This window comes from Oncorhynchus keta, chromosome 34, assembly GCF_023373465.1.
Source record: "Oncorhynchus keta strain PuntledgeMale-10-30-2019 chromosome 34, Oket_V2, whole genome shotgun sequence".
Taxonomy (NCBI): Eukaryota; Metazoa; Chordata; class Actinopteri; order Salmoniformes; family Salmonidae; genus Oncorhynchus; species Oncorhynchus keta.
Genome location: NC_068454.1, coordinates 78814346 through 78838062, shown reverse-complemented (window position 1 = coordinate 78838062; position 23717 = coordinate 78814346). Strand labels below are relative to the sequence as shown.

The 23717-nt window shown below is 45.9% G+C and overlaps 1 protein-coding gene across 1 annotated transcript in view; it reads right to left on the bottom strand.

Moving 5' to 3' along the window:
* The window catches only part of LOC118378932 (integrin alpha-10-like), a 55564-nt gene that overhangs the window by 7020 nt on the left and 24827 nt on the right, over nt 1-23717 (bottom strand). The window contains exons 9-18 of the mRNA XM_052495199.1: nt 19370-19520; nt 12599-12764; nt 11334-11407; nt 11063-11207; nt 8809-8957; nt 2041-2184; nt 1606-1812; nt 1312-1442; nt 1003-1169; nt 412-554 (exon numbers count right to left, since the gene is read on the bottom strand). Of these exons, the coding sequence (XP_052351159.1) occupies nt 412-554; nt 1003-1169; nt 1312-1442; nt 1606-1812; nt 2041-2184; nt 8809-8957; nt 11063-11207; nt 11334-11407; nt 12599-12764; nt 19370-19520 (1477 nt within the window). The remainder of the gene's footprint in view (nt 1-411; nt 555-1002; nt 1170-1311; nt 1443-1605; nt 1813-2040; nt 2185-8808; nt 8958-11062; nt 11208-11333; nt 11408-12598; nt 12765-19369; nt 19521-23717) is intronic.

Sequence of the window (23717 nt, the reverse complement as noted above, 5' to 3'; positions counted from 1 at the left end):
ATCACAGACAGAGACAAAGGGTTAGAGGTCAATATCATGTTTCAGCATGTAGATTGTGTGTGTCGGTCGGGGTGAAGGATGTGTGTTTTGGCATTGTGTGTGTCGGTCGGGTGAAGGATGTGTGTTTTGGCATTGTGTGTGACATATGGAAGGGCAGGTTGTGACAGTAGCGTGTACAAGTTGGTTGTGTGTTTGTGTCAGGGCATGTGTGTACGTTAGTTGTGTAGTGTGTGTGTGTGTGTGTGTGTGTATATGCCATTTAGCAGAGGCTTTTATCCAAAGCGGCTTACAGTCATGCGTGCATACTTTAAAAAAAGTATGTATGTTCCCTGTTTGGTCCTAGGAATTGAACCCACTATCCTGGCGTTGCAAGAACCATACCAGCTGAGCTCTGGTGTGTGTCATACTCACAAACACATGGAAGGGCAGGTTGTGGCAGACGGTCTGTCCTGTGTGAACTCTGACCCCCAGCTGTGTCTGTCTCTGGTTGCTGTCGTCAAACAACGCCCTCGCTGTCAACTTTCTCTCATCCAACATGGCCACCACCGACAGCTCTGAGGAGGAGGGAGAAGGGGATGTTAGTGTTGATAACAAATCTATCAAATCTAACAGGCGGACTCCCTCCCTCCTCTCTCCTTCCCCCTCCCTCCCCCTTACTCTCTCCAGTCCCTGCCCCTCCCTCTCTCCCCTCCCTCTCCCTTACCGAAGCTGCTGCGGTGAGTTCCAGGGGAATGGGACAGAGCCAGGAAGCAGGCTGTATAGCGTTGAGACAGGCAGACTCCCTCCCTCCTCTCTCCTTCCCCCTCCCTCCCCCTTACTCTCTCCAGTCCCTGCCCCTCCCTCTCTCCCCTCCCTCTCCCTTACCGAAGCTTCTGCGGTGAGTTCCAGGGGAATGGGACAGAGCCAGGAAGCAGGCTGTATAGCGTTGAGACAGGCAGACTCCCTCCCTCCTCTCTCCTTCCCCCTCCCTCCTCCTTACTCTCTCCCCTCCCTCTCCCTTACCGAAGCTGCTGCTGTGAGTTCCAGGGGAACGGGACAGAGCCAGGAAGCAGGCTGTAGCGTTGAGACAGGCAGACTCCCTCCCTCCTCTCTGACACGTCTTCTGGATGACGTTGATGGAGTGGGGCTGGAAGGACAGACTCATGTTGATCTGGACTATACTACGAGAACTGGAGAGAGGGGAGGGAGAATTGATCATTCAATGATGACGATCATCATCACATTTAAAAAAAATACTCCACAGGTAAGTCTGACAATTTATCCCTCCCCTCCTCTTCATTCCTCCACCTCCCCTCATCCCTCCTTTCTTACCTGAGTAGTACAGCACTGCCCTGGGCCCCCACAGCCAGGTCTAACAGACCATCTCCATCCAGGTCTAAACTGGCACTCACACTGCGCCCAAAATACTGCAGAGAGGGGGACAGGGACGACCCTGCGATACGCTACAAGGAGAAGGAGAGGTGAGCAAGGAGGTGGAGAGAGACGTAGAAGGAGGTCAATGGAAATACTATAGCTAAGAATGATATCACTTTAAAAACAAATCTTCACTTTTCTTTTCACAGAGATGGACTCCACCTATACTTCTGGTGACACTTCTTTCTCTACCTGTTTGTAGTTGTGGATGATGTGTATGCCCTGGCCATGGTAGACGTATATGGCCCCATTGTGTCCGTCCTCTAGGGGTGCCCCCACCAGCAGGTCAGTGTACCCGTCATGGTTGAGGTCTGGGGCGGAGGCCAGGGCGTAGCCAAACCTAGCATCCTGGAACCTATCCTCTGCCTTCAGAGTGCCGTTAGACACAAACACCTCCTCCTGAGAGAGAGAGAGAGAGAGAGAGAGAGAGAGAGAGAGAGAGAGAGAGAGAGAGAGAGAGAGAGAGAGAGAGAGAGAGAGAGAGAGATAGAGAGAAGCTCCCAGCCATTCCTCTTCTTATCGGCTAATATCTTCAATCCCTTTACCCTCCCTTAACTCTATCTCCCCCTTCACCCATCTCTCACTGACACCAGCTCAGTCCTTCCCCACTACTCCCCCCTGTCTCACCCCACTGAGGGAGTAGATGTAGACTCTGCCTGCCTCCTTGTTGCCAGGGCCCAGGTACATGGGTGCTGCCACCAGCAGAACATCAGTAATGCCATCCTGGTCCACGTCCAACCCACACACCTCACTGCCATAGTATGACCCAATCTACAGACAGAGAGAGAGAGAGACAGAGAGAGAGAGAGAGAGAGAATAGACAGAGAAGTCAGGATCAGATGAGCTCCTGCATTTTTCAGCATTTTCTTTAAAAAATATAGATTAGGAGTTAGATAAACTTGGATTTTTTGTCAGGAACACATACTGGATTCTACCCTCTACAACATAACCCCCACTTCAAATCAAAACTTAAAACCTACAACCTGATTTTGGACGGAATCACCTGGAAGGTTCACAACTACCAAGATTTATTTTTCTATACAGCAAATTCTCTGGAAAACAACAGAAACCTGAAAACACCATCCAACCTGGAACTGAGTGAGTAATGTGTAGTCTGAAACTATATTTTAAAAGCCAAAAGCCAAGAAGAAAAATACACAACATTACTTTATAAGGACTGAATTCTAACATAATTCTGCCAAGCTTGATACAGCTTCAACTAGCACTGACGTGTCAACTGAGAGGTGTCAAAGCCCATTAGCCCAACAATGGCAGGAGAGTCACACAGTCTACCCCAACCAAATGGAGAGGCCTTAGAGGCTCCCTCCCGCTGTTCAGAGGTAATTAAAATACAGTACCCTTTGCATGTAAAGAATGATAAGTCAAGAAAAGATTACAAAATGAAGCTCCTTATGGAAAATCAAGAGACACTTTTTGCTGACTATTACAAAAATGGGAACATCAGCAACCTTATCTTCCACACAAACCATCCCCTGGCATGGCACAGTGCTATATTAGCACACTACCCCTCTGTTACGAGAGGGGGGATTAACGAGGGTTGGAAACTCAGAATACTTGATAACGAGGACTCTGAGTCAAGTAATATAAATATCTATAAGTCCGGAACAGTAATGGTACAGGGTAACCCCAAACAGTTTCAGCTGGACTTTCACCTAATCAAAGAATTAGCCCAGCAGGAGAAGCTCTCCCTTGATAAAGATACTCCCACACCGAGCGGGTCAGACCAGACCTCTTCATTATGTAACCCCACAGACGAGCAACCCCCAGCAGAGAGTCAACCTCCCAGCACAGATGACCACTCCCTCATTGAAATGAAGGACAAATTCACCCAGCTGGAGATAAGGCAGGTGGAGCTGGAACAGCAGGTAATTACACTTCAGTCAGCACAGACCCAGACAACAGTCCAGCACAACAACACCCCCTTAACCAGACCCGGAGAGCTGGAGGTGGACAGAGACATATCTGCACTTTGGACAGTGGTGAGACAAATACAACAGGAGAAAGAGGAGCAGAACAGAGCACTAGAGGAGAGTGTCAGACTGCTGGTGGAGGAGAGGTTGAGGGGGATGGAGGAGAGGGTGAGGGGGATGGAGGAGAGGTTGAGGGGAACGGCGTGCGACAGAGAACATCCCACTAGAGAGGTGGCCACCCCCACAGAGAAGCCAGCAGAACAGCCCACCTCAGCACCCAACAAAAGTCTCGACACCACAGCAGAACAGTCCGCACCAGACCCTGACCATAGAGTCGACATCACAGCAGAACAGACAAATGAAGAACCCCAAGCCCAGCGGCTCTCACCCCCTCTGAGCACCCCCCCTGTCAGCCTGCCTGATAGCCCTTCTTACAAACCCCCCAACACCCACTGAGGACAAACACAAGACACAGATTGTACTACTTATGGACTCAAATGGGAAATATATAGAAGAAAAAAAACTTTTTCCCAAACACAGTGTGTCTAAACTCTGGTGTCCAAACACCCAGCGCGCCCTAGACCTTCTGTCTGAGGCCAAACTAGGCTCACCCAGCCACATAATAATACACACAGGCACAAACGACCTGAGAGCACAGCAAGAAAGAGTGGCCACAGCACTGAAGGGAGTGATTGAAAAGGCTTCTTCTACTTTCCCCAACGCACAAGTGGTTATCTCCACCCTGCTACCACGAAAAGACTTCCACCCTGCCACAATACAGCGGGTAAACGCAAGTATTTCCCGTGACTGTGCCTCAAAACCAAACGTTTTCCTGGCCCACCACTCCACCCTGGACTTGAACAGCCTCTATGACCAGGTCCACCTCTACAAGGCAGCAGTGCCCACCTTTGCCCGAACTCTAAAGGACATCGCTCTCAAACGTATCCCCAACACTTCACACAGGAGCAACAGATCAATAGACACCCCACCCAGACCAGCGAGACACCTTCCCAGACCTGCAAGACCCCCCCCTGGACCTACACATAGAGGACCCACGCCAAGAGGAATTACATCCAGACCACCGCACACCCAGACACATCCACATCCACACCCCCACCCCAACCAATCAACACCCCCCCACGTCAACCATGCCCACACCCCATTTAGGCCCCCTCATATCAGACCTATGCCACTCCTGCCCACCCCATGCACCCCACCCCCGCAAAGAGGGCCTCAACATGGAAGCCACACATACGCCCAGGTAGTGAGCGGGCAAACAGTCCCAACCCCCACTCTCACACTCACCCAAGCCAATGGCATGTACCAGATGCTCAGCAGGCTCTGCTCACACTTACTGGCCTGAGGTCAAACCACGACCAACAACATTGGACACTCTATGGAACAAAAAGCATTCACTATATCATCCTGGAATATCCAAGGCCTGAGGTCATCTGCCTTTGGCCTGAAGAGCAGAAACCCGGACTTCACCAAAGAAATCGGTAATACAGACATTGTCATCCTGCAAGAAACCTGGTATAGAGGAGACAGACCCACTGGTTGCCCTCTAGGTTACAGAGAGCTGGTAGTCCCATCCACCAAACTACCAGGTGTGAAACAGGGAAGGGACTCAGGGGGTATGCTAATTTGGTATAGAGCAGACCTAACTCACTCCATTAAATTAATCAAAACAGGAACATTCTACATTTGGCTAGAAATTCAAAAAGAAATTATCCTAACAGAGAAAAATGTCCTCCTGTGTGCTACCTATATCCCCCCACTAGAATCCCCATATTTTAATGAAGACAGCTTCTCCACCCTGGAGGGGGAAATCAATCATTTCCAGGCCCAGGGACATGTACTAGTCTGTGGCGACCTAAATGCCAGAACCGGACAAGAACCTGACACCCTCAGCACACAGGGGGACAAACACCTGCCTGGAGGTGACAGCATTCCCTCCCACATATGCCCCCCTAGGCACAACTATGACAACATAACCAACAAAAACGGGTCACAACTCCTGCAGCTCTGTCGCACGCTGGGTATGTACATAGTCAATGGTATGCTTCGAGGGGGCTCCTATGGTAGGTACACCTATAGCTCATCTCTTGGCAGTAGTACTGTAGACTACTTTATCACTGACCTCAACCCAGAGTCTCTCAGAGCGTTCACAGTCAGCCCACTGACACCCCTATCAGACCACAGCAGAATCACAGTCTATTTGAACAGAGCAATACTCAATCATGAGGCATCAAAGACAAAGGAACTGAGTAACATTAAGAAATGCTATAGATGGAAGGAATGCAGTTTGGAAACCTACCAAAAAACAATTAGGCAACAACAAATTCAATCCCCTTTAGACAATTTCCTGGGTAAAACATTCCACTGTAATAGTGAAGGTGTAAACTTAGCAGTAGAAAATCTTAACAGTATATTTGACCTCTCAGCCTCCCTATCAAATCTAAAAATCTCAAATAGAAAACCGAAGAAAATTAACAACAATAACAAACGGTTTGATGAAGAATGCAAAAATCTAAGAAAGAAATTGAGAAACATGTCCAACCAAAAACATAGAGACCTGGAAAACCTGAGTCTACGCCTTCACTATGGTGAATCACTAAAACAATACAGAAATACACTACGGAAAAAGAAGGAACAGGATGTCAGAAATCAGCTCATTGTAATTGAAGAATCCATAGACTCTAACCACTTCTGGGAAAATTGGAAAACACTAAACAAACAACAACACGAAGAATTATCTATCCAAAATGGAGATGTATGGGTAAACCACTTCTCCAATCTTTTTGGCTCTATAACAAAGAATAAAGAGCAAAAACATATACAATGATCAAATACAGATCTTAGAATCAACTATTAAAGACTACCAGAACCCACTGGATTCTCCAATTACATTGAATGAGTTACAGGACAAAATAAAAACCCTCCAACCCGAAAAGGCCTGTGGTGTTGATGGTATCCTCAATGAAATGATCAAATATACAGACAACAAATTCCAATTGGCTATACTAAAACTCTTTAACATCATCCTTAGCTCTGGCATCTTCCCCAATATTTGGAACCAAGGACTGATCACCACAATCCACAAAAATGGAGACAAATTTGACCCCAATAACTACCGTGGAATATGCATCAACAGTAACCTTGGGAAAATCCTCTGCATTATCATTAACAGCAGATTCGTACACTTCCTCAATGAAAACAATGTACTGAGCAAATGTCAAATTGGCTTTTTACCAAATTACCGTACAACAGACCATGTATTCACCCTGCACACCCTAATTGACAACCAAACAAACCAAAACAAAGGCAAAGTCTTCTCATGCTTTGTTGATTTCAAAAAAGCCTTAGGCTCAATTTGGCATGAGGGTCTGCTATACAAACTGATGGAAAGTGGTGTTGGGGGTAAAACATACGACATCATCAAATCCATGTACACAAACAACAAGTGTGCGGTTAAAATTGGCAAAAAACACACAAATTTCTTCACACAGGGTCGTGGGGTTAGACAGGGATGCAGCTTAAGCCCCACCCTCTTCAACATATATATCAACGAACTGGCGCGGGCACTAGAAAAGTCTGCAGCACCCGGCCTCACCCTACTAGAATCCGAAGTGAAATGTCTACTGTTTGCTGATGATCTGGTACTTCTGTCACCAACCAAGGAGGGCCTACAGCAGCACCTAGATTCTGCCAGACCTGGGCCCTGACAGTAAATCTCAGTAAGACCAAAATAATGGTGTTCCAAAAAAGGTCCAGTCACCAGGACCACAAATACAAATTCCATCTAGACACCATTGCCCTAGAGCACACAAAAAACTATACATACCTTGGCCTAAACATCAGCGCCACAGGTAACTTCCACAAAGCTGTGAACGATCTGAGAGACAAGGCAAGAAGGGCATTCTATGCCATCAAAAGGAACATAAATTTCAACATACCAATTAGGATTTGGCTAAAAATACTTGAATCAGTCATAGAGCCCATTGCCCTTTATGGTTGTGAGGTCTGGGGTGCGCTCACCAACCAAGACTTCACAAAATGGGACAAACACCAAATTGAGACTCTGCACGCAGAATTCTGCAAAAATATCCTCCGTGTACAACGTAGAACACCAAATAATGCATGCAGAGCAGAATTAGGCCGATACCCACTAATTATCAAAATCCAGAAAAGAGCTGTTAAATTCTATAACCACCTAAAAGGAAGCGATTCCCAAACCTTCCACAACAAAACCATCACCTACAGAGAGATGAACTTGGAGAAGAGTCCCCTAAGCAAGCTGGTCCTGGGGCTCTGTTCACAAACACACCCTACAGAGTCCCAGGACAGCAGCACAATTAGACCCAACCAAATCATGAGAAAACAAAAAGATAATTACTTGACACATTGGAAAGAATTAACAAAAAAACAGAGTAAACTAGAATGCTATTTGGCCCTACACAGAGAGTACACAGCGGCAGAATACCTGACCACTGTGACTGACCCAAAATTAAGGAAAGCTTTGACTATGTACAGACTCAGCGAGCATAGCCTTGCTATTGAGAAAGGCCGCCGTAGGCAGACATGGCTCTCAAGAGAAGACAGGCTATGTGCTCACTGCCCACAAAATGAGGTGGAAACTGAGCTGCACTTCCTAACCTCCTGTCCAATGTATGACCATATTAGAGAGACATATTTCCCTCAGATTACACAGATCCACAAAGAATTCGAAAACAAATCCAATTTTGAAAAATTCCCATATCTACTGGGTGACATTCCACAGTGTGCCATCAAAGCAGCAAGATTTGTGACCTGTTGCCACGAGAAAAGGGCAACCAGTGAAGAACACGCACCATTGTAAATACAACCCATATCTATGCTTATTTATTTTATCTTGTGTCCTTTACCATTTGTACATTGTTAAAACACTGTATATATATATTGACATTTGTAATGTCTTTATTGTTTTGAAACTTCTGTATGTGTGATGTCTACTGTTAATTTTTATTGTTTATTTCACTTTATATATTATCTACCTTACTTGCTTTGGCAATATTAACACATGTTTCCCATGCCAATAAAGCCCTTGAATTGAATTGAATTGAGAGACAGAGAGAGACAGAGAGGGAGAGAGAGAGAGAGAGAGAGAGAGAGAGAGAGAGAGACAGAGAGACAGAGAGACAGAGAGACAAAGAGAGACAGACAGAGAGGAGAGAGAGAGGAGAGAGAGAGGAGAGAGAGAGGAGAGAGGGAGAGAGAGAGAGAGAGAGGGAGAGAGAGAGAGAGAGAGAGAGAGAGAGAGAGGGGAGAGACAGAGAGAGACAGAGAGAGAGGAGAGAGAGAGCAGGGAGAGAGAGAGAGAGATAGGTATGGTGGCGATGAAGAGAAGGGGAGATGGGGTTGGGGTGAGTGAGAGTTTGATTGATAGATACATCCAATGAGGTATATACACACACACACTAGCTACCTGTTCTCCATTGAGGGCCTGTGCAATGTTGACATCTCCATTGTCGCTCAGTTCAAACAGAATGACCTTTCCTTTGTGTTTGAACCTGGGAGCTCCAGCCACATACAGCCTCCTCCAGTCTCCCACTATCACTGACGACACTGTGTAGCCTAAACACACACACACACACACACACACACACACACACACACACACACACACACACACACACACACACACACACACACACACACACACACACACACACACACACACACACACACACACACACACACACACACACACACACACACACACACACACACACAAGTACTTCATTTAGATCCACAAATGACATAATATTTGCATAGGATTCAAATATCTCACAGGTCATACAGATGCCTGGAGACACATTAGGTATGGAAACAAAAATGTAAATCAGTGATACGTTTAGTAGTATTATGTGTAAAACAGTGATACGTTTAGTAGTATTATGTGTAAAACAGTGATACATTTAGTAGTATTATGTGTAAAACAGTGATACATTTAGTAGTATTATGTGTAAAACAGTGATACATTTAGTAGTACTATGTGTAAACCAGTGATAAGTTGAGTAGTATTATGTGTAAAACAGTGATACATTTAGTAGTATTATGTGTAAAACAGTGCTAAGTTTAGTAGTATTAAGTGTAAAACAGTGATACATTTAGTAGTATTATGTGTAAAACAGTGATACATTGAGTAGTATTATGTGTAAAACAGTGATAAGTTGAGTAGTATTATGTGTAAAACAGTGATAAGTTTAGTAGTATTATGTGTAAAACAGTGATACATTTAGTAGTATTATGTGTAAAACAGTGATACGTTTAGTAGTATTATGTGTAAAACAGTGATACGTTTAGTAGTATTATGTGTAAAACAGTGATACATTTAGTAGTATTATGTGTAAAACAGTGATACATTTAGTAGTATTATGTGTAAAACAGTGATACATTTAGTAGTATTATGTGTAAAACAGTGATACATTTAGTTGTATTATGTGTAAAACAGTGATACATTTAGTAGTATTATGTGTAAAACAGTGCTAAGTTTAGTAGTATTAAGTGTAAAACAGTGATACATTTAGTAGTATTATGTATAAAACAGTGATACATTGAGTAGTATTATGTGTAAAACAGTGATAAGTTGAGTAGTATTATGTGTAAAACAGTGATAAGTTTAGTAGTATTATGTGTAAAACAGTGATACATTTAGTAGTATTATGTGTAAAACAGTGATACGTTTAGTAGTATTATGTGTAAAACAGTGATACGTTTAGTAGTATTATGTGTAAAACAGTGATACATTTAGTAGTATTATGTGTAAAACAGTGATACATTTAGTAGTATTATGTGTAAAACAGTGATACATTTAGTAGTATTATGTGTAAAACAGTGATACATTTAGTAGTATTATGTGTAAAACAGTGATACATTTAGTAGTATTATGTGTAAAACAGTGATACATTGAGTAGTATTATGTGTAAAACAGTGCTAAGTTTAGTAGTATTAAGTGTAAAACAGTGATAGATTTAGTAGTATTATGTGTAAAACAGTGATACATTGAGTAGTATTATGTGTAAAACAGTGATAAGTTGAGTAGTATTATGTGTAAAACAGTGAAGTTTAGTAGTATTATGTGTAAAACAGTGATACATTTAGTAGTATTATGTGTAAAACAGTGATACATTTAGTAGTATTATGTGTAAAACAGTGATACATTTAGTAGTATTATGTGTAAAACAGTGATACATTTAGTAGTATTATGTGTAAAACAGTGATACATTTAGTAGTATTATGTGTAAAACAGTGATACATTTAGTAGTATTATGTTTAAAACAGTGATAAGTTGAGTAGTATTATGTGTAAAACAGTGATACATTTAGTAGTATTATGTGTAAAACAGTGATAAGTTTAGTAGTATTATGTGTAAAACAGTGATAAGTAGTAGTATTATGTGTAAAACAGTGATACATTTAGTAGTATTATGTGTAAAACAGTGATACATTTAGTAGTATTATGTGTAAAACAGTGATACATTTAGTAGTATTATGTGTAAAACAGTGATACATTTAGTAGTATTATGTGTAAAACAGTGATACATTTAGTAGTATTATGTGTAAAACATTGATAAGTTGAGTAGTATTATGTGTAAAACAGTGATAAGATGAGTAGTATTATGTGTAAAACGGTGTAATGTAAAGTGTACATAGTGTAACGTAAGTAAGTTAAGTCACCCAGATAGGCAGCATGGTTCTTGAGCTCCTGGGGGAACTCTGCCTCAAAGGCCTCTCTGGTGGGCATGATGCGGCCCTTAGTGCCCTCCTTCAGCACCCCTCCGTCCCAGTCATACGCCCCCACCATCCCAAACAGGATGCCATCCTGAAACACACGCATGGGAGAGGGGGGATAAACATACAGTACAATGACAGATCAGAAATTCAAGACAATGACATGACGCGCGCGCTCGCCCTGCACACTACGCACACACACACATGGTGGACTCACATCGAGAACGTGTGTGGAGAAGCCAATCTGGGACATCTCAAACTTGAAGGAGCTCTCGTTGTACCCCAGCGTCCCTGTGACGAAACAGAAACATCAATACAACGTTTAACAAACCTTTCTAGCACATTTTCTGTAGTATCCAACACAAAAATCTAGTTGAGCAGATCTCTCTGTCTCCAAGCTATTATTTCGTGTCATGTCATTAAAAAATTATTTTATTAAAGTCATGAGTCTCACCCTCTCATGTTTCTGTGCCCAACCACATATCTGTGTGGCGTGGAGGTTCAGTGACTGAGTGAGGGGCTAATGGGACCTCTGCTGAGGTGAAAGCGGAACAGGTTTGTTTAGTTGAATGTTTGGTTAATGTTTGTTCTGCCAGTGCCAGGTGGCATGGGACTAAACGTGGCATCCTGTGCTGCCCACTCTGACACATGAATACCGTGATGGGACTAAACGTGGCATCCTGTGCTGCCCACTCTGACACATGAATACCGTGATGGGACTAAACGTGGCATCCTGTGCTGCCCACTCTGACACATGAATACCGTGATGGGACTAAACGTGGCATCCTGTGCTGCCCACTCTGACACATGAATACCGTGATGGGACTAAACGTGGCATCCTGTGCTGCCCACTCTGACACATGAATACCGTGATGGGACTAAACGTGGCATCCTGTGCTGCCCACTCTGACACATGAATATTCACTCTCAATTCAAATACTGTTATTTTACTTCTATCCCCCTTTCACCTTTACTCCATACATTCCCTCCCTTCCTTCCCCTCCCCAATCTGCCACTATCTAGATGCCACAGGTTAGTGCCCTCTCTCTCCCTCCTCACTCAAGAACCCAGCTGGTATACAGAGTCTACCTCCCTCATCCTCCTCTCATATCCTCCACTCCCTTCCTCCCTCGCTCCCTACAGACTTCAGGGTGGCATAATTTCTCAGTCTTCCTCTCTTGTTCCTGTAAGTGTTGTGATAGCTCTTTCCTTTTTAAGGTAGTGGCATCTATCCATCCCTTCCTCTTTCATTCCGTCTGGGATTAAATGTGGCACCATTCCCCCTTTTTTGCCTCTTTCTCAATTGAAAGAGAGTAACATCCCTCTCTCTTCTTACTTTCTCCCTGGTTAAATAAGACAGCAGTTCCTCTCTGTCTCCAGAACACAGACATCCTTTCCCCTCCTTTCTCTTTCCAGCACTTTCACCTCCCTCCCTCCTCTCCTCCCTCTCCCTCCCCCTTCCTCTTCCTCTCTCCGTCTCACCCTCTAGAGTGAAGATGCGGTCTCCTAGTGCATCTACGATGTCGTTGAGCGCCGCCTCGTCAGTCACGTTGAAGAAGTATTTGTCGTCAGGGTCGCTGGCAATGTACTTGATCTCACTGATAAACGTCTCTGGGTCCTGCTGCCTGCGGATGTAGTGACCCAATACCTGGAGGGAGAGAGAAAGGGATGAGGAAAGAGAGGGGGAGAGATAAAGGGGGAGGGAGAGAGAAAGGGATGAGGAAAGAGAGGGGGGGAGATAAAGGGGGAGGGAGAGAGAAAGGGATGAGGAAAGAGAGGGGGGGAGAGAGAGGGGGAGGGAGAGAGAAAGGGACGATAAAAGAGAGGGGGAGAGATAAAGGGGGAGGGAGAGAGAAAGGGATGAGGAAAGAGAGGGGGAGAGATAAAGGGGGAGGGAGAGAGAAAGGGATGATAAAAGAGAGGGGGAGAGATAAAGGGGGAGGGAGAGAGAAAGGGATGAGAAAAGAGAGGGGGAGAGATAAAGGGGGAGGGAGAGAGAAAGGGATGATAAAAGAGAGGGGGAGAGATAAAGGGGGAGGGAGAGAGAAAGGGATGAGAAAAGAGAGGGGGGGAGAGAGAGGGAAAGAGAGAGGAAGAGAGAGGGGGAACAGAGAAAGGGATGAGGAAAGAGAGGGGGAGAGATAAAGGGTGAGGGAGAGAGAAAGGGATGAGAAAAGAGAGGGGGGAGAGATACAGGGGGAGGGAGAGAGAAAGGGATGAGAAAAGAGAGGGGGAGAGATAAAGGGCAAGGGAGAGAGAGAGAGATGAGGAAAGAGAGGGGGAGATAAAGGGGGAGGGAGAGAGAGAGAAAGGGGTTAAAGTGAAGGGTAGAAAAACAAAAGGGAGAGAAAGAAGGGGTTAAATGTAAGGGACAGAAAAAGTGAAAGGTAGAGCGAGAGATAACATTAACAGACATATTCTCTACGTCTTCCGCCAATAACTCCTCCATGTTTCACAGGGACAGAGAGCATTTATATAGAGGGAGAGATATTACTGAGTCAGGACAATCTGAGAGGACAGAGAGAGAGCTGCCAACACCAACCCCGTACAGTACAGTAGAGGACATAACCTGAATCAAGGACAACCACAGAGAGACAGCCAGATGTGCAAGTATAAAAAACAGATAATATAATGAGTATAAGTATAAAAAACAGATACTGTCCATAGGGTTCTAACTAAGGGGGTGTCTAAAAACAGATACTGTCCATAGGGTTCTAACTAAGGGGGTGTCTAAAAACAGATACTGTCCATAGGGTTCTAACTAAGGGGGTGTCTAAAAACAGATACTGTCCATAGGGTTCTAACTAAGGGGCTGTCTAAAAACAGATAATGTACGTAGGGTTCTAACTAAGGGGGTGTCTAAAAACAGATACTGTCCATAGGGTTCTAACTAAGGGGGTGTCTAAAAACAGATACTGTCCATAGGGTTCTAACTAAGGGGGTGTCTAAAAACAGATACTGTCCATAGGGTTCTAACTAAGGGGCTGTCTAAAAACAGATAATGTACGTAGGGTTCTAACTAAGGGGCTGTCTAAAAACAGATACTGTCCATAGGGTTCTAACTAAGGGGCTGTCTAAAAACGGAGTCAGCTAAAATGTTTGGGAAATACTGCTCTAGCAAACCGTGAAATTAAAGAATTGGTCCAGACAGGGGGAGAGAGATGACTGGTGTGGTAGGGCTCTCTAGTGTGAGGAGGCTATAGTAACAGCTACAGTAAGGAGCACATTCCTCCCCAGAAACCCAATCCCAACAATCCTTCCCTGTCACTCTGGCTGCCATCTTAAATAAGGAAATTCTCTGTATTCAAAGGGGAAGGAGGGAGGAAGGGAGGGAAGGAGGAAGGGAGGGAAGGAGGGAGGGATGGATGGAGGGAGGGAGGGAGAGCGGGATGGAGGAAGGGAGGGATGGAGGGATGGGAGGAAGGAAGGAAGGAAGGAAGGAAGGAAGGAAGGAAGGAAGGAAGGAAGGAAGGAAGGAAGGAAGGAAGGAAGGAAGGAAGGAAGGAAGAGATGGAGGGAGGGAGGTTTTAATGTGAAGGAATCCTACACTATAAATGTATACATGGAGATATTATAGAAGCAGAGAAATTCCGTTGGTCTTGCCAGCTGCTGCTGGTTTGTCCTCAGAGTCACGAACGGAGACAGAAGACAGAAATACAGACAGCTTGTAGCTTGTTAAGTATTCAAAACATACAGTGAAGTTATAGCTACTGCACATGTATATGCACATGTATACACACAGTTGCACAGGCACATGCACACAAACAAACTCGCAAACAGACAAACACACCCCCTTTGACCCCTCTCCTTGTTGACTGTAAATTCTGTGTGAGTCAGCCGGCAGGCAGGCTGATGTATAAACCACGACTCAGGCTGTTATTTTAGAGAGCTTGCTTCTCTGCTCTCCCCAAAGGGCTGTTTTCTGTCCTACACACTGGCAGCAGGACAGAGAGCAACAACATCAAAACATTGCAGCCATCACAGTGAAACCACATTTCAGCACCAAGACCCTGGAGATTCTCTCTCTCTCTCTCTCTCTCTCTCTCTCTCTCTCTCTCTCTCTCTCTCTCTCTCTCTCTCTCTCTCTCTCTCTCTCTTTCTAATTTAATCTAAGGGGTTTTATTGGTGTGCGGAACATATGTTTACAGGGAAAATAAATAAACATAAATATGGGTTGTATTTACAATGGTTTTTGTTCTTCACTGGTTGCCTTTCTCTTGTGGCAACAGGTCACAAATCTTGCTGCTGTGATGGTACACTGTGGTATTTCACCAAACATATATGGGAGTTTGTCTAAATGCTATGCTCACTGTGTCTGGACATAGTCAAAGCTTTCCTTAAGTTTGGGTCAGTCACAGTGGTCAGGTATTCTGCCGCTGTGTACTCTCTGTTTAGGTCCAAATAGCATTCTAGTTTGCTCTGTTTTTTGTTAATTCTTTAAAAATGTGTCAAGTAATTATCTTTTTGTTTTCTCATGATTTGGTTGGGTGTAACTGTGTTGCAGTCCTGGGGCTCTGTGGGGTGTGTTTGTGTTTGTGAACAGAGCCCCAGGACCAGCTTGCTTAGGGGACTCTTCTCCAGGTTCATCTCTCTGTAGGTGATGGCTTTGTTATGGAAGGTTTGGGAATCGCTTCCTTTTAGCTGGTTGTAGAATTTAACGGCTCTTTTCTGGATTTTGATAATTAGTGGGTATCGGCCTAATTCTGCTCTGCATGCATTGTTTGGTGTTCTACATTGTACACTGAGGATATTTTTGCAGAATTCTGCATGCAGAGTCTCAATTTGGTGTTTGTCCCATTTTGTGAAGTCTTGGTTGGTGAGCGGACCCCAGACCTCACAACCATAAAGGGAAATGGGCTCTATGACTGATTCAAGTATTTTTAGCCAAATCCTAATTGGTATGTTGAAATGTATGTTCCTTTTGTTCCTTTTGATGGCATAGAATGCCCTTCTTGCCTTAAATCCATGATCATCGAAAACTTCAATAAGCATCTCTCAACGGCTGGCCATGCCTTCCGCGTGGCTACTCCAACCTCGGCCAAAAGCTCCCCCCCGCAGCTCCTCGCCCAAGCCTCTCCAGGTTCTCCTTTACCCAAATCCAGATAGCAGATGTTCTGAAAGAGCTGCAAAACCTGGACCCGTACAAATCAGCTGGGCTTGACAATCTGGACCCTCTATTTCTGAAACTATCCGCCGCCATTGTCGCAACCCCTATTACCAGCCTGTTCAACCTCTCTTTCATATCGTCTGAGATCCCCAAGGATTGAAAGCTGCCGCAGTCATCCCCCTCTTCAAAGGGGGAGACACCCTGGACCCAAACTGTTATAGACCTATATCCATCCTGCCCTGCCTATCTAAGGTCTTCGAAAGCCAAGTCAACAAACAGGTCACTGACCATCTCGAATCCCACCGTACCTTCTCCGCTGTGCAATCTGGTTTCCGAGCCGGTCACGGGTGCACCTCAGCCACACTCAAGGTACTAAACGATATCATAACCGCCATCGATAAAAGACAGTACTGTGCAGCCGTCTTCATCGACCTTGCCAAGGCTTTCGACTCTGTCAATCACCATATTCTTATCGGCAGACTCAGTAGCCTCGGTTTTTCAGATGACTGCCTTGCCTGGTTCACCAATTACTTTGCAGACAGAGTTCAGTGTGTCAAATCGGAGGGCATGCTGTCCGGTCCTCTGGCAGTCTCTATGGGGGTGCCACAGGGTTTAATTCTCGGGCCGACTCTTTTCTCTGTATATATCAATGATGTTGCTCTTGCTGCAGGCGATTCCCTGATCCACCTCTACGCAGACGACACCATTCTATATACTTTCGGCCCATCATTGGACACTGTGCTATCTAACCTCCAAACGAGCTTCAATGCCATACAACACTCCTTCCGTGGCCTCCAACTGCTCTTAAACGCTAGTAAAACCAAATGCATGCTTTTCAACCGATCGCTGCCTGCACCCGCATGCCCGACGAGCATAACCACCCTGGATGGTTCCGACCTTGAATATGTGGACATCTATAAGTACCTAGGTGTCTGGCTAGACTGCAAACTCTCCTTCCAGACTCATATCAAACATCTCCAATCGAAAATCAAATCAAGAGTCGGCTTTCTATTCCACAACAAAGCCTCCTTCACTCACGCCGCCAAGCTTACCCTAGTAAAACTGACTATCCTACCGATCCTCGACTTCGGCGATGTCATCTACAAAATGGCTTCCAACACTCTACTCAGCAAACTGGATGCAGTCTATCACAGTGCCATCCGTTTTGTCACTAAAGCACCTTATACCACTGACTTGTATGCTCTAGTCGGCTGGCCCTCGCTACATATTCGTCGCCAGACCCACTGGCTCCAGGTCATCTACAAGTCCATGCTAGGTAAAGCTCCGCCTTATCTCAGTTCACTGGTCACGATGGCAACACCCATCCGTAGCACGCGCTCCAGCAGGTGTATCTCACTGATCATCCCTAAAGCCAACACCTCATTTGGCCGCCTTTCGTTCCAGTACTCTGCTGCCTGTGACTGGAACGAATTGCAAAAATCGCTGAAGTTGGAGACTTTTATCTCCCTCACCAACTTCAAACATCAGCTATCTGAGCAGCTAACCATTTTCACCTACCTCATTCCCATACTGTTTTTATACTGTTTTTATTTATTTACTTTTCTGCTCTTTTGCACACCAATATCTCTACCTGTACATGACCATCTGAACATTTATCACTCCAGTGTTAATCTGCAAAATTGTAATTATTCGCCTACCTCCTCATGCCTTTTGCACACATTGTATATAGACTCCCGCTTTTTTTTCTACTGTGTTATTGACTTCCCCCCGTCTCTCTCCCCGTCTCTCTCTCTCTCTCTCTCTCTCTCTCTCTCTCTCTCTCTCTCTCTCTCTCTCTCTCTCTCTCTCCCCCCCCGTCTCTCTCTCTCTCTCTCTCTCTCTCTCTCTCTCTCCCCCGCCCCCCTCTCTCTCTCTCTCTCTCTCTCTCTCTCTCTCTCTCTCAGTCCACCCGTCTCTCTCTCTCTCTCAGTCCCCCCGTCTCTCTCTCTCTCTGTCCCCCTGTCTCTCTCTCTCTCTCTCTCTCAGTCCCCCTGTCTCTCTCGCTCTCTCTCTTTCTCTCTCTCTCTCAGTCCACCCGTCTCCACCCCCCCTCTCTCTCTCTCTCTCTCTCTCTCTCTCTCTCAGTCCACCCGTCTCCACCCCCCTCTCTCTCTCTCTCTCTCTCTCTCTCTCTCTCTCTCTCTCTCTCTCTCTCTCTCTCTCTCTCTCTCTCTCTCAGTCCCCCTGTCTCTCTCTCTCTCTCTCTCTCTCAGTCCCCCGTCTCTCTCTCTCTCTCAGTCCACCCGTCTCTCTCTCTCTCTCTCTCAGTCCCCCCTCTCTCTCTCTCTCTCTCTCTCTCTCTCTCTCTCTCTCTCTCTCTCTCTCAGTCCCCCCGTCTCTCTCTCTCACTCTCAGTCCCCTGTCTCTCTCTCTCTCTCTCAGTCCCTCTGTCTCTCTCTCTCTCTCTCTCTCTCTCTCTCTCTCTCTCTCTCTCTCTCTCTCTCTCTCTCTCTCTCTCTCTCTCTCTCTCTCTCTCTCTCTCTCAGTCCCCTGTCTCTCTCTCTCTCTCTCTCAGTCCCCCCCGTCTCTCTCTTTCTCTCAGTCCCCCCTCTCTCTCTCTCTCTCTCTCTCTCTCTCTCTCTCTCTCTCTCTCTCAGTCCCTGTCTCTCTCTCTCTTATTCCCCCGTCTCTCTCGCTCTCTCTCTCTTATTCCCCCATCTCTCTCTCTCTTCTTCTCTCTCTCTCTCTCTCTCTCTCTCTCTCTCTCAGTCCACCCGTCTCTCTCTCTCTCTCTCTCTCCCACTGGGTTATTTTAAGGAGCCAGAGGGGTTCAGTTAGTGATTTGCTGGGGCTATTTTAAAAACCACAGGCATTATTTCAGGCCAGTTTGAGGCTGAATGGGCAGGATGGCTAGCTCTCACGTTATGCAGGGTATGTGAGGTGGTATGGTGGAAAAGCTGTTTCAATACAGCTATTTCAGGAGTGGGGTTGGTTGGTGAGACTGTCTGCCATATTGGTTAGCAAGTTTGTGGTGTAGCAGGCATGCTGCATTCATGTGCTCTATGGAACAGTGTGTGTGTGTGTGTGTGCGTGCATGCATCTCTGTGTGTGTGTGTGTGTGTGTGTGTGTGTGTGTGTGTGTGTGTGTGTGTGTGTGTGTGTGTGTGTGTGTGTGTGTGTGTGTGTGTGTGTGTGTGTGTACTCACAGCGATGGCATATCTGGTGATGTTTCTCTTCTCACACTCCTCCAGAGCGTCCGGTAGCTCCTCCCCATCATGTGACTCTCCGTCCGTCACCACGATCATGACCTTGGTGGCCCCCTCCCTCGCCCCCCGCTCAGGGCTGAATGCCTCCGTACTGGACAAAGACAGATATAAAGAACATTAGGTAAATATCACAGTGCTGTTGTCAGCATGTTAAAACAGCACATACTGGTTCAAGACCCAAACTGCTTACATGTACATTCTCTTTCCGTTGCCCTGAACCAAACCACAATAAAACACAAATATTGTTCTAGAGTTGGATCTGAAACATCATGGCCTGAAGTAGAGTATCTCATGACAAGCTGTAGACCACACTATTTGCCAAGAGAGGTTTCATTTTTTTTGTGGCTGTTTATTTACCACCACAGACAAATGCTGGCACTAAGACCTCACTCAGTCAGCTGTATCAGGAAATAAGCAAACAGGAAACCGCTCACCCAGAGGCAGCGCTCCTAGTGGCCTGGGACTTTAATGCAGGGAAACTTAAATCAGTTTTACCTAATTTCTATCAGCATGTTAAATGCGCAACCAGAGGGGAAAAAAATCTAGATCACCTTTATTCCTCCACACACAGAGACGCGTACAAAGCTCTCCCTCGCCCTCCATTTGATAAATCTGACCATAATTCTATCCTCCTGATTCCTGCTTACAAGCTAAAATTAAAGTAGGAAGCACCAGTGACTCAGTCTATAAAAAAGAGGTCAGATGAAGCAGATGCTGAACTACAGGACAGTTTTGCTAGCACAGACTGGAATATGTTATGGGATTCTTCCAATGGCCTTGAGGAGTAACGCCACATCAGTCACTGGCTTTATCAATAAGTGCATCGAGGACATCGTCCCCACAGTGACTGTACATACCCCAACCAGAAGCCATGGATTACAGACAACATTCTCACTGAGTGAAAGGGTAGAGCTGCCGCTTTCAAGGTGCGGGACTCTAACCCGGAAGGTTATAAGAAATCCTGCTATACCCTCAGATGAACCATCAAACAAGCAAAGTGCCCAATACAGGATTGAATCATACTACACCGGCTCCGACGCTCGTCGGATGTGGCAGGGCTTGCAAACTATTACAGACTACAAAGGGAAGCACAGCTGCGAGCTGCCCAATGACACGAGCCTACCAGACGAGCTAAATCACTTCTATGCTCTCTTCGAGGCAAGCAACACTGACGCATGCATGAGAGCATCAGCTGTTCCGGGCGACTGTGTGATCATGCTCTCCGTAGCCAACGTGAGTAAGACCTTTAAACAGGTCAACATTCACAAGGCCACTGGGCCAGACGGATTGCCAGGAAGTGTGCATGTGCATGTGCTGACCAACTGGTAGGTGTCTCACTGACATTTTCAACATGTCCCTGATTGAGTCTGTAATACCAACATGTTTCAAGCAGACCACCATAGTCCCTGTGCCCAAGAGCACTAAGGCGACCTGCCTAAATGACTACAGACCCGTAGTACTCACGTCTGTAGCCATGAAGTGCTTTGAAAGGCTGGTAATGGCTCACATTAACCCAGAAACCCTAGACCCACTCCAATTTGCATACCGCTCAAACAGATCCACAGATGATGCAATCTCTATTGCACTCCACCCTGCCCTTTCCCACCTGGACAAAAGGAACACCTCCATGAGAATACTATTAATTGACTACAGCTCAGTGTTCAAAACCATTGTGCCCTCAAAGCTCATCACTAAGCTAAGGACCCTGGGACTAAACACCTCCCTCTGCAACTGGATCCTGGACTTCCTGACGGGCCGCCCCCAGGTGGTGAGGGTAGGTAGCAACACTGGCGCCCATCAGGGGTGCGTGCTCAGTCCCCTCCTATACTCCCTGTTCACCCACGTCTGCATGGCCAGGCACAACTCCAACACCATCATTAAGTTTGCAGACGACACAACAGTGGTAGGCCTGATCACCGACAATGACGAGACAGCCTATAGGGAGGGGGTCAGAGACCTAGCCGGGTGGTGCCAGAATAACAACCTATCCCTCAACGTAATCAAGACAAAAGAGATGATTGTGGACTACAGGAAAAGGAGGACGAGCATGCCCCATTCTCATCGACGAGGCTGTAAATCAAAATCAAATCAAATTTCATTAGTCACATGCGCCAAATACAACAAGATACAGGTTGAGAGCTTCAAGAGGGTAGTGTACAGGGGGTAGTGTACAGGGGGTAGTGTACAGTGGGTAGTGTGTATGGTCCAGTACATCATTGGGGCCAAGCTCCCTGCCATCCAGGACCTACAGTGGGGATAACAAGTATTTGATACATTTCCCGATTTTGCAGGTTTTCCTACTTACAAAGTATGTAGAGACCCTGAAAAATCACACACACACACACACACACACACACACACACACACACACACACACACACACACACACACACACACACACACACACACACACACACACACACACACACACACACACACACACACACACACACACACACACACACACACACTTGTACACATACAAGGACACACATGCACACAATCATATAACCACACCCTGTTTGTCTGGTGGTGACCTGTTTTGACCACTGGACACTTAGTGGGTAGAGTCTGCTAGCACTTACACACACACGCACGCACGCACGCACGCACGCACGCACGCACACACACACACACACACACACACACACACACACACACACACACACACACACACACACACACACACACACAAATGCCTAGTGCAGCCAGTGTTAGTGAACTCAGTCATTTTCAGGCGTAACTCTGGACCAAGCTAAATATAAAGTATGTGGTGAACCCGCATGAAACGGTCTGGTTAAAAACAACCGCTTCCCTGCACAGCCTGCTAATTATACAGCCAGCCAGAGACAAGAGGAGAGAGAGAGAGGAGAGGGAGAGAGAAAGGATGGAGATGATAGAGGAGAGGGAGGAGAAGAGAGAGGAGAAGAGAGGGAGGAGAGAGAGATGAGAAGAAAGGGAGAAGAGAGGGGGGAGAGAGAGGAGAGGGAGAAGAGATGAGAGGGAGGAGAGAGAGAGGAGAGGGAGAGAGAAAGGGTGGAGATGAGAGAGGAGAAGTGAGGGAGAAGAGAAGGAGGAGAGAGAGGAGAAGAGAGGGAGGAGAGAGATGAGAAGAGAGGGAGGAGAGAGAGAGGAGAGGGAGAGGAGATGAGAGCGAGGAGAGAGAGAGGAGAGGGAGAGAGAAAGGGTGGAGATGAGAGAGGAGAAGAGAAGTAGGAGAGAGAGGAGAAGAGAGGGAGGAGAGAGAGATGAGAAGAGAGGGAAGAGAGAGAGGATATGAATATGAGAGGGAGGAGAGAGAGAGGTGAGAAGAGAGGGAGGAGAGAGAGAAGAAAGCACAAGAGGATAGATGGAGGGAAGGAAGATGTAGTAGAAGAAAGGAAAAAGAGAGGGAAGGAAAAGTAACATAAGGAGAGGTTGTGAAGAGGAGAGATGACTAAAGATAAACATTCTAGAACACTAGTGGAGCAAGAGAGAAAAACACTTAAAAAACAGTTTATTACAAACAAGCATAAAGCAGGAATAAACCAGCAATTACTGTGCTGCCACTTGACCAATTAAAGAGAGCAGAGAGACCAGGGCCTATGGACATACAGCGAGAAAGAGACACAGAGAAAGACAAAAATAAAAGAATAGTGTGAAATCCACTAGTAAAAAGAGGTGGGTAAGAGCCCAGCTCTGATGTGGCTGAGAGACTGTGTGAAATACAGGGGGATAAAACTGGGGTAGAGAGAAAGTGAAGGAGGGGGAGAAATGAGAGAAAGAGAGGGACATATGTGAGAACAGACTGTGGAAGGAGAGAAGAGAGAATGAGAGAAAGAGATGAAGGGAAGAGAAAGGAGGGGGAGGAGTTAGATGAAAGAGTGGTGTTAATTGGGAGGTCTGGTTGTAGTTACACTTTTATAGTCAGGAGTGTGGTCATGACACAACGTGTGTGTGTGTGTGTGTGGTCATGACACAGCATGTGTGTGCGTGTGTGTGTGTGTCACATGGTAAAATATGTATGACACAGTGAGAGGCAGTAGCTGATACCATTTTAATAGACTGCTTTACTCTCCTATATAACTAATTTAGCCTCTATGTGTCTTATACTGCTTCCTGTGTGTGTGTGTGTGTGTGTGTGTGTGTGTGTGTGTGTGTGTGTGTGTGTGTGTGTGTGTGTGTGTGTGTGTGTGTGTGTGTGTGTGTGTGTGTGTGTGTGTGTGTGTGTGTGTGTGTCACACCGGTGATGTTTCTTCTCACACTCCTCCAGAGTGTGTGTGTGTGTGCGTGACTGTGTGTGTGTGTG